The sequence below is a fragment of the Aulonocara stuartgranti genome, assembly GCF_965226115.1.
Source record: "Aulonocara stuartgranti genome assembly, chromosome: 6".
Classification (NCBI taxonomy): Eukaryota; Metazoa; Chordata; class Actinopteri; order Cichliformes; family Cichlidae; genus Aulonocara; species Aulonocara stuartgranti.
In genome coordinates this window covers 25,640,922-25,653,831 of record NC_138944.1, presented here as the reverse complement: position 1 = coordinate 25,653,831, position 12,910 = coordinate 25,640,922, and the positions used below count along the sequence as shown (strand labels likewise).

The following is a 12,910-nucleotide window of genomic DNA, read 5'->3' as shown; positions in this document are numbered from 1 at the left end:
GGAGTGACAGCGGTTTTGAGATGTGAGAGATTTGCGACGTTTAGCGCAAATCTTGTGTAGTTAGTCTGTTGTGTAGTCAATAGTTTTGTTGTGCGTTCAGAACAATGAGGTGACTGCTGAATGTTACAGGTGTTACAGCAGTGATACATCTCCTGTTGTCAGGCCTGCGGGTACCAGGCTGTTGTTCTCCTTTATCTCATAGTGGACAGAAATTATTTTTTGGAGTGGCACAAATAATTTGTGTGGCATCAAAATTGATGCAGAACAGCTGATTGTTCTGTAAATAGTTTGAAATGGCTGCATTTTTAGGTAAACAGCTGCAGAAAATGTTGTTGTTTGCATAACTCAGTTACTTTTTTGAAGAAGTAACTATATAATGAATTGCCCAACGTTGGTCATTAAAAAAAAAAAAGAAGAAGAAGTTAAAATTGGAGTTCAACTTATTTTTACTTCCAATAGTGTTAACATACTACACAGTTTGTTTGTTTGTTTTTTTCATTGTAAGTGGGCTAAAGCAGTTAATTAAAAGTAGTCTAACATAAATGTAAATGCTGTAATTTGATTATTTTAATAAACCATGTAACTTGGGTGGATTCGATGCTGGCGTGACCACAGTGCACACGTCTGCTGTTGCTCACAGTGGTCCAAGGGACCGCTCAGGGAGTTGGTGTGTTCGCTCAGACACATGAAAAATTAGAGGGAACATTGGTCCTGTCAGACCAATACCACTGCTCACACAGCATGTGTTCAATTCTCCCGTGTCTCTACAACATGGTGTCTCTCTGCATGGATTCAAGAAAGAAAAAAAACCTGCTGTCCTCTCAGCACCACAGGATCACGAACATGATCTGTCGTCTGTCATATGGACAGAAGTACACTGATCTGTAAGACTTCATACATACTGGTTGTTGGCTCTTTTTTAAAATGTTCATTTAGTTGTCAGGCAGACATATAGGATAATGTTCACTCATCTTCTGGAGGAACAAAAAACATAAATACAGAAAACTATTTAAAAGCTCGAAAAATTTGAGTATATAAAAAGAGATGGTAGCTGTGGATCTTGGCCAGTAATTGGTAAATGGCCTGTCTCCAAAAAAGTTGATTCTGTTCATCTGGACGTAGCGTTTTGTGGGAGAAACGTTTCGTCACTCATCCAAGTGACTTCTTCAGTCTCAGCTGACTGCAGGTCAGGTCATTCCCCAACTGTCTGTGAATGGTACTCATGGCCATTGATCAGTGGTCTTTGATCAGTGGGTTTTGATCAGTGGGTTTTGGTCAGTGGTTGTTGATCAATGGTCATGAGAATTTGCGTAATTAAGATTAAGGAACTGACCTCCCAGCCCATTGTTCCTTCAGTGGGCTGGTTTCAGTCATTATGCAAATGTACTGTTTATAAGATTGGGGAAACCTGCAGTCAGCTGAGACTGAAGAAGTCACTTGGATGAGTGACGAAACGTTTCTCCCACAAAACGCTACGTCCAGATGAACAGAATCAACTTTTTGGAGATTTACTTCCCTGGATGATTGAGAATGCATCAAGACGTAAATGGCCTGTATTTGTATAGCGCTTTACTAGTCCCCAAGGACCCCAAGGCACATTCAGTCATCCACCCATTCACACACACATTCACACACTGGTGATGGCAAGCTACATTGTAGAGGCGAACTCCCAACTCTTGAGCCACGATCGCCCCCAGGGGCCCGTTCTTCGTACGTCGCTTACTACATCCAAGATCAAATGACACATCCAAGACCAAATCATCGCGCTAACCGTGAGCTCGCTAATCCGGTTCTCCGAACACACCTGCTGTTGACGATTAGTACAGCTGGACGCAGTAATGTGACATCACTGGGTGTCGTAAAAGGGGCTACGCATCGATAGTAGAAACATTGATCGGCAACCCTCTGATTGGTCGGCGAAAATGTCGAAGGAGCGCGCTCGGTATTTTTCGGCAGCAGAGCAAGAACTCTTGATTGAGGGATTTCAGGAGTTTCAGAGTTTAATCAGAACGCAAGGGAACACTGCAAAGGCTGCAAAAGCAAGGAGAGAGGGCTGGCAGAAAGTTGCTGACAAATTAAACTCGTAAGTAATTTAATAATAACAATAATAATGGAGTGGATTGATATAGCGCTTTTCAAGGCACCCAAAGCGCTTTACAATGCCACTATTCAGTCACTCTCACATTCACACACTGGTGGAGGCAGCTACAGTTGTAGCCACAGCTGCCCTGGGGCAGACTGACAGAAGCCAGGCTGCCATATCGCGCCATCGGCCCCTCTGGCCAACACCAGTAGGCGGTAGGGTAAATTTATTGTATTACACTATATTATCCAATATTATATTACATTATATTATGTTATATTATATCCCCTTACACATTAGAGCCACAACAGGACCCACTAGAACATGGGAACAAGTAAAAGTGGAATATAAGAATATGCTACAGAATGGTAATATTTATCACTTATATTGCTTTTCGTCTCTAGGAAAGAGACCCTGAAATAATCTGTTTGTTTGTTCATAACAGCAACCAAGAAAAGGGCAGAGCAAAAAAAAGACAGGTGGTGGTCCTGCACCCCCTCGTCAACAAGTTGGTTAAGTAAATAATACCCTCACGGGAATATCGATATCTCTCAATGAGCACACTGTCGCGCTGAGCTAAAGGATCCTGTCTATCCCGCAATATACGCTGAATTCTGAAAACTCTCCTTATCAATCTTGCACCTTCCGCAATGGGTGGCTCGCGTATACGGACAGGACATGGCTGCGACAGACTTCCCAAATCCACCTTCGCTTTTATAGCCGTGGTCTCTCATCTTGATTACACAAAGTAATTTGCAATTACTACTGTGAAATATGAATTACATCTGTAATAATCACATACATGTAATAGAATGTTAATAGTACATTTCCCTTTTTTTAGGAAATGACCTGTGTGAAATCAATAAATGGATCAGGTGCTGCATTATCTTTAGTTACATTGATAATATTTATTTATGGTGAAACAGTGGTGGAATATCGCTGTTGCTTTCGTATAAATGAAGCGGACATACCTGCGTGGCCGCGATCTAATCCTGTTTACATAAAGTGAACCTGCTCCCGAGCTTACGGCTCTGTTGCTATGGCAGCAAGTCCCGGATGAGTTTCGGGGAACCGAACGATCCAAGATCACGCGAAATCGTCAACAATCTAATCCAGCTAACTTACTTAGCGAGGTACGAAGAACGGGCCCCAGTACTGCTGGTATTTAACCTTTATGTCACATATATCAGATGAGTAATTCACTGAACCTGCAACAGTCACTAGTTACATTAGCCTGGTCCCCTGAGCTCCTGGCTGACAGAGAAGGGATAAGAGTATCCATCCATCCATCCATCCATTCGCTTCCGCTTATCCTTTTCAGGGTCGCGGGGGGCGCTGGAGCCTATCCCAGCTGTCATGGGGCGAAAGGCGGGGTACACCCTGGACCGGTCGCCAGTCTGTCGCAGGGCTAACACACAGGGTCAGACAACCATTCACATTCACTCGCACATTCACACCTAGTGGCAATTTGGATAATCCAAATTAACCTATCCCCACAAGTTGCATGTCTTTGGATGGAGGGAGGAAGCCGGAGTACCCGGAGAGAACCCACGCAAACACGGGGAGAACATGCAAACTCCACACAGAAAGACCCCGGCCTGATGGTGGAATTGAACTCAGGACCTTCTTGCTGTGCGGCAACAGTGCTAACCACCGTGCCACCGTGCTGCTACTATGGATAGTAGGGATAAGAGTATAGAGTTAAATTGAATGTTTTTACAACAGTTTAACTTGATCTGGATGAATAAATCCTCATTAAAGGTTGCAGCATGATTGGTTGCATCATTACCTTATTAGATTGTTGGAAAACTAGAATATATCAACACCTCTAGGTGTTCTAGCCCACTGACTTGGTGAACTGGTGAATCACTAATTTTTACTCTTTTAGGCTTCTAGAAATTTACAACATTTTGTGTGTTGCTGTGAAAATCTCTACTGATATTTGAGGTCCACTGAGCATATAGTAATTTAAAATAGAAGGTTTTTACAGGACTGTATGCAGCCCCCCTTTTGTCTAAAACATGGCAGCACTGCTTATGTTTAAAAAGATCCATCTAAAGAAATCTTTTGGAACAGTGTCCTTTGGAGAGACAACATAAAGGTGTAGATGTTTGGCCACAATGAGGAGTGAGCCAAAATTCCAACACAACAGATAAAATCATGAGTACTTTGTTCAAAGCCACAGGACAAAATTTCCACACGCCTCTATACAGTCCTGTGGAAACTTTGTCCTGTGGTTCTGATCCTTTAGATGTTTCATTCAGCAACATATTTAGGTCAAATATCAGTTTGCGCGTGTTGGGCTCATTTTATATAGTGGTAATGAAAATGTGTTGGCATGCCATGATGAGCTAATTTACTCAATTAAAAATGTCATTGTGGTGATATCAGAAATTAGCAAAATACAGCCTGACAGAACTGTTAAAACTCCTTGTGCTGTTTAGCTAATCCCTGGGCACCCTTCACACTATGATTGGCCTTAGGATTACACCTTTAGACATGTTGTGGAGGTTATATAAGCTCATAGTATAAAGGTAATAAAAGCACTATATGAATTGCTGAATGTCGAATGATTTACTAGTACGTAGTACTGACTGATTGCAGCATTGAAAACTGCTCATGCTTTGGTTTGCACTGTATTTTTAAGCAGAATGTATATTTAGCTAGAAACGGCATCTGTCTATTTTTTCACTTTGATAAAGGGCAGCAAATCTGCCACCTTAGTAAGAAGACATGATTGATTTCAGCGCTCATAAAAATACCAGCCACATCTCCAACGTCTCCAGCTGAGTCATTAGTGTTATCCATTTTTGAGGCAACACATTTCAGCTTGAGTGGGTCAGCAGTTGCACCATTATATGCTGTAATTGAGTTGCAGTGAGTTTGTTTTCATCTCTGGCCTTCCTGCCAAATGATGTTAAAAATTTGTGGCGGGTTACAGGTTTTCTCATCTATCTTCTGTGTCAACATAGATCGTAAATAGTGCTGAGGCTCTGATTGTTGGCTATTGGTCTGTTGCCTCAAGAGTGATTACAGGAGGAGAAGATTCAGTACAGCTTAGTTAAGTTTTCCTAAAGGTGAGTTATGTTGCTTGTCAGATAGAAGAGTTGCAAAGTATGGTTTTAGTCATTATTCTGCAGTTAACACGCTATACTGCCACTCACACACAAATTAAACATGTTAAGTAAACGAATTACTGACACGAGCAATTTGTTACAATAAAATCATTCTAAAACATTTAGAAATTATGCCAGAATTTCACATTCTGGACATTTTTGGTGTTGTTAATATGACAGGAATGTCTTCGACTAACCAGAATATTTTATGAATCCCCTCCTAAATAAGGAATGTTTGTTTATCCTGTAATGCTGATACAAACTGCTGCACAGGAAAGTTTTTATTCTTTCCTGGTGGGTTTTTCCTGGGGAAAAAAGTCACTTCCTCTGGCTTAAAGGAATGTGATGATGTGTTTCCCACATCAGCAAAAGTAGGTTTGTCTGCCCACAGCCTTTGTGTGCAGACAGACTATTAATGTGTCTCAAGAAGCTTGGCATTCATCGACACATCGACACACAAATTCTGGATAAGTCATCACAAGACAAGCCTTTGCGATATTAAATATAACACTGCTGAATAAAAACACCTGATCGGGCTAATGCTGCAATTGCTTTTATAAAACAGAATGAATAGATGCAGCTTCTCATTTAAACACTCTGAACCATAGCAGGCAAGACCCGACGGTTCAGGCTGTGTGGAAATGGCCCTGAGATAATCCAGCACGTAACAACAAGGTGCAGGGTCTGTAAGTGTCAAGGTCAAAATGGGATATGCCCTCCAGATTGGTTGAGGATGACTGAGCTAAGATCCTGTGGGACTTCTTGGTCTGTCTGGAAGTTGGTCCGTCTGTATCTGGAAGTCATCTGGTGGACAAGCAGAGGAAGGCGGCTGTAGTGATAGAAAGCTATACCACGTGACAGCAACGTGAGGGAGAAGGAACACGAGAAGTTCGAGAAATACCAAGGACTCAAAGAGGAGGTAGAGAAGCTGTGGAGGGTGAAGGCAACAGTGGTCCCCGTGGTAATTAGAGCACTCGGGGAGGTGACCCCCAAACTTGGCGAGCAGCTCCAACAACTAGCAGATTCCAGAAACAACATCCAAGATCTCTGTCCAGAAGTTTGCAGTCATAGGAACACCAAAGATACTGCACAGGACCGTTAACCTCCATGCCTCTGGTAGAGGAGCCGAGCTTGAAGGGGATATATTTATATATTTTATAACTCAATTACTTCTACTTGCAAAGATTGCAGTGCCTCTTTTGCTCGAGTGTATTTGAATGCTCAAAAGGCTAATGACCCCTGTTGGATATGAGCAGCCAAATTGAAGTGTCAGAAAATGATTTTGAGCTTAAATATGAGCCAAAAACAAAGAATGTCATTTGGCAGGAACATTTAATTGGACATTTTGAACAGAGTAGTGTTTGCAAAGGACATAAAGTACTGTGCTCAAAGCATTACACCATAAATTAGAGGTTATTGCAAGGTTGCAAGTCAGCTGATTTTGACTTTGCTGGGTTCCAACTGTGTGTTAAACAGTCTTGATGCACATTAAAAGGTAGGGTATTTTGGTTTAACAGTCCAGTCCATGATGGTGAACATGAAAGAATTAATTACAATAATTTCTTCATAGCTTACAGTATTTTAAAACTGTATGATTACTTTCTGACATTTTATTTAAAGGTTATTGTTTGTTTGGGAAAATTGTCCTCTCAGTTATCTTAAAGTCCTGCGAAATGTGAAACTGTGCTCTATTTTTGGGGCTGTATTCTGAAGTCAGATTCATTAAGTGACCAATTCTGACGGAGAACGAACAAATGTCTTCCGTTTATACGGCATATTGTAGCAATTAAGTTGTAAAAGTCCCCGCATCCGTAGAGGTATATCTGAATCTGCACTGCAGCCACTTCAACAACTTCTAATTTAAATCGATTTTAATTTGCTTTGTATTCCCTTTTGTCACTCAGTCGTGCATTAAATAGATCTCAAGTCACTGAATTGCGCAGGGGTTTTCTTTTCATTGGTAAATCAATCAAGAGAACAATTGATCATATATTTAACTTATTATCTAATGCTTCCTGCCTCTGTGTCTTTGTCCCTTGCCACATGAACTGATGAAGTGAAAAGCCATGTAATGTAATGTGGTGTAGCTGTAGCAGACAGTAAGGGCTTTCTATAATACAATAGGCTGACAAATGACAAGGCTGCAGACATGATGAACCACTTTGAAACTCAGATATATGGTTTAAAAGTAATAGAACACCGTTGCTTCAAATCAAAGCACATTGAATACAGTTTATGGTGTAACACAGTGAATAAGCATGAAAACATCATTAGATAAAATCAGAACATTCTTCACAGTGACACAGCTTTGCACTTTTCAGAGAAACACTTTGTATTTGCAACGCCAAATATGTTGGAATGTATGTGGTATATGGGTTGGGGGTTTTTTTTATATGAAAGACTCAAAAGGAAGACCAAATGACTAATATTGCAGAAAAAAGATACAATTTGCTCAGGGAATGTGGATTATACTCTGACATTAAGAGGAGCAAATTAAAACAGCTGAAAGTTATGTTGCAGGACATTATGATACAGTCACACTAGTGAAGACAGTGATTGGAGAACATTATTTCGACTTTATGCAATGAACTTGCAATCTCACTGCCTTTGAAATGGCTGCTTTGAGGACGGCACTTACACTCAGTTGCTGTCTGTCATGATGATAAAATGGTCAGTCTGCTATCAGATGGCACTTGAATAACAAATATGTTGCTGTCTACATACACAGACATTCACGTTAACTAATTATATCAGCACAGATGGACTCAGATTGATTGCTACATGTTTGCAATCTTTATGCATGTGTATACAGTGGTCCCTCGCTATAATGCGGTTCACCTTTCGCAGCCTCGCTGTTTCGCGGATTTTTTTGAGTGCAATTTTGCTTTTTTTAATTCTTTTTTTTTCACAGCGCATTGTGTTCTGCATCCTAATTGGCTGTAGACCATTGTCAATCAATCTCCTCCATGCCGTGTCTCCTGTACAGTACAGAATGCGTTCACCTTGTAAAATTTACATAAATCTTCGATCGCTAGCAGTGTGACTCTGAAGTGCTGCACTGTATATTTGTAAGTTTTCTCCCCAACAAACACTACAATGTCGACGAAACGTTTTGCACTGTCAGAGGCACCCGTGGGTGCTTTTGGTTTCATTCTATAATACTAAACTTGTTTTTCTACAAAGGTTTGAACTTTGAGAGTGTTTAAACAGGAGAGAAAAGTGTGAAAATGTTCATGCCTGTCTTATAAAAGTGTATAGTGAGGGGTTTTACAGCCTTAAAACATCTATAATAATTGTAAAAAATAAAGTTGGCTACTTCGCCGATTTCACCTATCGCAGGTTATTTTTAGAACGTAACTCCCACAATAAACCACTGTATTGGACAGTGATTATTATTTGCAAACCTTCAACTGCAAATTGACTTTTCTTAGAGTGACTGTTGTCAGTCCAAATCAGACTGCCACTGTTTGGAGATAGATTGGCTCCCGTTGGCCAATCTGTGTAGTTACCATGTGATCGAATAAGGTTGGTGGTGTTGCACCTTAAACTGCAGGTGACCAGTTGGTCACCAGAGCTACTTGTAATCCGTTTCTAACAGATTCAACGCAGTCACCAGTTTTTCATAGTTGCATGGAGTCAGCCATCCTGCTTTTACTTTAGGGTGATGGAGCCATTAGAAACATGGCAAGATAGGCCAGCATGAGACCTTTTGGACTGTATAGCCAGAAATCCTCTGGTCTTCTGAGAAATGTAGAAATAATGATATATCCTGATGCAATTTTTTATTATTTGCATCAGGATATATCATTATTACACTGACAAAGACTGCACACTGGTCAATTTAAATGTATGTAAACGTGAAATAAATACATGTTAATTTAGCAAAGAACTCGGTGTCTTCAATCATTTGTGTAGGAAATGTATCAAAATTTGGTTGTGGTTACTACAAATACCCAGCATAACTTCTACACAATCGCTTTTACAGTACAAGGATTTTTTTTCTTCTTTCTTCTTCAAGATCTTGACCAACACAACCTGGTTTTGTGACATATACTGTTGTTTATGTTTTCAGGTTGCTCATTCAAGCCAAGCTGCTGCAAAGCTCAAAAGTCTCTGGAGTTTATTCCGATAAACCTGCACACCCAGAGGATGAGGGTGACATGCCCCAAAAAAACAGGTACTGCACCTCTGACTTGGACTTGTTTTAGATTCATCATTGCATGTATTGTCTTCAGACGTCCTTTCAAGAGCAATTAGGTTTTGTGTGGGAGAACAGTTTCATTCTAAGTGGTTCTCAGCTCAAGCTGTGCACAACGTAACTTCAAACACGGTATGGAAACATTGTCACCTACTGTGCTTGACTTCTCCATCTGTCTGAGACACTCAGGGGGCTCAGACAGGGAGGTTCTAGGTCATCATCCAGGCTGAAAGGTGAGAATTAACTTGGCCTAAAAAAAAACAGACAAAACACTAATTAAGCCCTTTGCGTTTTTGTGGAGTGAAGGACTAGGCTGTCTCTTCCACTGCTGCTCTGTTGCTGGCAGAGGCTGTTTTTGCCCTGGAACTGTCTCAGCATATTAAGGCAACTAACTACTTCCTGATGATCTGTGAATGGGCTCCAGTGCAACTAAACAACAGATGATTGATGGAAAGTTGAAGACAGGCAAACGTTGAAATACATATCAGTCTTTCTTTAAGGCTTCTGATAGGACAAATAAAAATAGTCAAACAGAGACATTATACAGTTCTGCGACTTTTTATCTAAAAATATTAATATAAACTTTAGAGACACTATTAATTCCCTTCTGTTGGCCCAATTCACACCAGACAGAGATGCTGCAGCTTAAGTGTAATGCAGAGTATACACAGCTTCCACTGGTGTCACAATGTTAAGTAAGTAATGTTGATCCGCGGTGCAAAAGTCTCAATCCATCCATCATTTCTTTATATTTTGCTTTCAAGAACCCAGACTTTCTTGTAATTGTAGATTTGTGTATGATAAGCCATCTAACTCTGACATATTGAATCAAAAAATGAGGCATCTAACTGATGAACAGACAACTTGGCACTCCTAACAGCCTGCTGTAAAAACACATCATTTATTTAATTTCTTGAGACTTATTTCATGGCAAACATAACGTGGTTTGACAGATCTAAAGTATCATTTTTGAGACAACAAAGTGATTCTCAAATAACTATTACACAAAAACCTGGGATGGCTCAGCGTGGTGTGCAGTGTGTCCTTAAAAAGTTTGAGGAAAGTGGAAAAGTGGAGGGCAAAAGAAGATGTGACCGTTTAAAAGATTATCTACAGCAGATTAACAGTATCTGAAAGTCATGTCCTTAAGAAAGGACAGGACATGACTGGGAAGAAATCCACCAAAGACCCAGATTTTACACAGGACCTGAGAGATGCACCTGCACATCAAGAAATGAGGGATGGTATTGTGAGTTTTACACAATAACACATTGGCTGAGAGATGTTTCACCAGTCGAATCCCTAGTCAAATCAGACTTTTTAAAGTGCTTTAAAGCACAAAAGTTATGGAAATGTGGCTTTCAGTACTTTGGTATGATTTTACAACTAATCCAAGATGGATGCAGTAAGCCAAGGAAACCATAAAAACGTAGCCTTCGTCTTTCGTGATACTTTTAAGAAGCTCTATTTTACAGTATAGAGCTTCTACAGTATGTATCGATACAGCAACACGACTGGCTCATGGTTTCCAGTTCACTTGCTGATTGTCTCTAATTAGTTCAACATGTGCCAGCTTTCATGCATGTTCATCAGTGGTTATCTGATGTGAATGGTTAAGTGCAAAATTAAGACAGAGAGCCACTGATGAGAAGATTGTCTTTAAAAAATAGCCATCATTTCTGGGTATTAGGCTATCCTCGTGTTTTAATTTATTCTAGCAACCTTTATTGGATGTAAAATTCATTTTTTTCCCTTCAAATTTACTTGCTTTGAAAAGGCAAAAGAAAAACCACAAGGAAAGAAAATGATTGCAATCAGAGAGGCACAGAAGACAATGAAAACTGGTCCATAATGCAACTGAGTTTCAGTTTCAACTACAGTGAAGAGCTCTATTTTTCCATTTGATTTTCTGAAGTGATGAAGTTTGGCTATGTAATTTACTCAACAATGCAAAACCATTAATTTTCATTTTGTCTCCCGATCGTTCAGCAAGAAAAGAAGATAGGGAGGAAAGCAACACTTCCAGCTCTAAACAGTATTCATTTGTTTTACTGTGAGTGGCTGTCTTCTGCCTCTAAAATGACAACTATAGAATATTTCCAGCCTAAATGCACAGCTCGGCAAAGCTGAACTGAAAGCATTATTCAGCACTCATTTAGGTCGAGTAAAACAATGCTTTGTCATTGTTAAAAGGGACTGTTGAATGGGTTAAGCATGGATTATAACCAATCATCCTGACTGCCACAACCAGTTTACTCTTTCCAGAAAGCCACTGTCCTCTCAGTATAACAGCTTGCTCCGTTGTTGATTTATTGAGAAACGGTCGGTGTGTGAAAAAGAGCAAGCAAATCGAGCACAAATTGGTCATTGTGCTTGATGTTCTGAAATCCGCCATTGCTTTTCAGTATACTTCTGCTGGGGGGAGAACCAATTAAGGGAACTTAGATATCTGAAAACTCCAGGGGCCAGACATGTGGCAGTCAGGGAGTGTTATGGCCAGGCACCTCAATAATTAATGGAAGAAACAGTGGGTAGTAGCAAAGCCTCGACATCAAACCACTATTGGTCTACAGTGGTGTTGTCATTTACTTCTCTGTGGCAAGACTTGCAACTGTTGTGTCATTAATTTGTGTTTTCAGCCTCTTTTTTTTGGTTAGAATATTATTGTGGACTGTTGTTTTCTCATGGGCGTTCATTAACTGACCAAGCACTAAACCACACCAAAATATTCACCCCCCCCCCCCCCCCCATACCCCCTTCTGTTTTTCCTGCTTTAATTGACAGTTTCAGCCATTACTCATTCAAATCAAGCCCTGTTCTAAGCACCTCTGTGCCGCCTAGCCGTCTGTGAAGTGTTTATTTACTTATGACCCCGGTGTGCAAATTGAAAAGAAATACTGTGACATTGGTTGTCCTTCCAGGTTAACGTGGGACCAGACCAAAATAAAGATGAAAAGATGGCAAGAAGTAGAGCCAAGCATACATAGAGATAATTAGAGGCTGACAGATATGAGATTTGAAAAAATGATTTCAATACCGATATTTGGTGACGAAAATCTGATATATTGTTTTTTCCTTTCACAGAACATAAATAGATCCTCTTAACGTTGGTTATGTGTCGTTATTTATGATTCCTTACTAAGGTAATATGACAGCGCTGTTTAAAAATTATTTTGCTTTATTGAAACTCACGTGATTACTTGTTGCCATTTGTTGCCAACATAGTTTAACAAACTGTTCAACTTCAACACTCATAACATGCTTGAAGGGTGTTTCTCCCATCTATTGTTTAATTGCTAATTTTTCATTTATTGGCCATTAGATATGGAGGTCGGCATATTTACATTTTTTTTTCATATTTTAATTTGAGCTGAAGCCGGAAGACAGCCGACATTAGTCATTTCTCATGTCTGTGTGTCTTGAAATTACTCTTATTAGCAGCATTTCCATCATTTCCGTGAAAAATCCTACTTGAAATTATATTAATATGTAATTTACTTTGACAGGATTCAT

At 40.0% G+C, this 12,910-nt stretch overlaps 1 protein-coding gene across 14 annotated transcripts in view; it reads left to right on the top strand.

The window, feature by feature from the left end:
• inpp4b (inositol polyphosphate-4-phosphatase type II B) overlaps positions 1 to 12,910 on the top strand; it is a 384,743-nt gene that overhangs the window by 328,646 nt on the left and 43,187 nt on the right. For all 14 annotated transcript variants that reach the window (XM_082537632.1, XM_082537630.1, XM_082537622.1 and 11 more), the window contains one exon: positions 9,272 to 9,376. In XM_082537632.1, the coding sequence (XP_082393758.1) occupies positions 9,272 to 9,376 (105 nt within the window). The remainder of the gene's footprint in view (positions 1 to 9,271; positions 9,377 to 12,910) is intronic.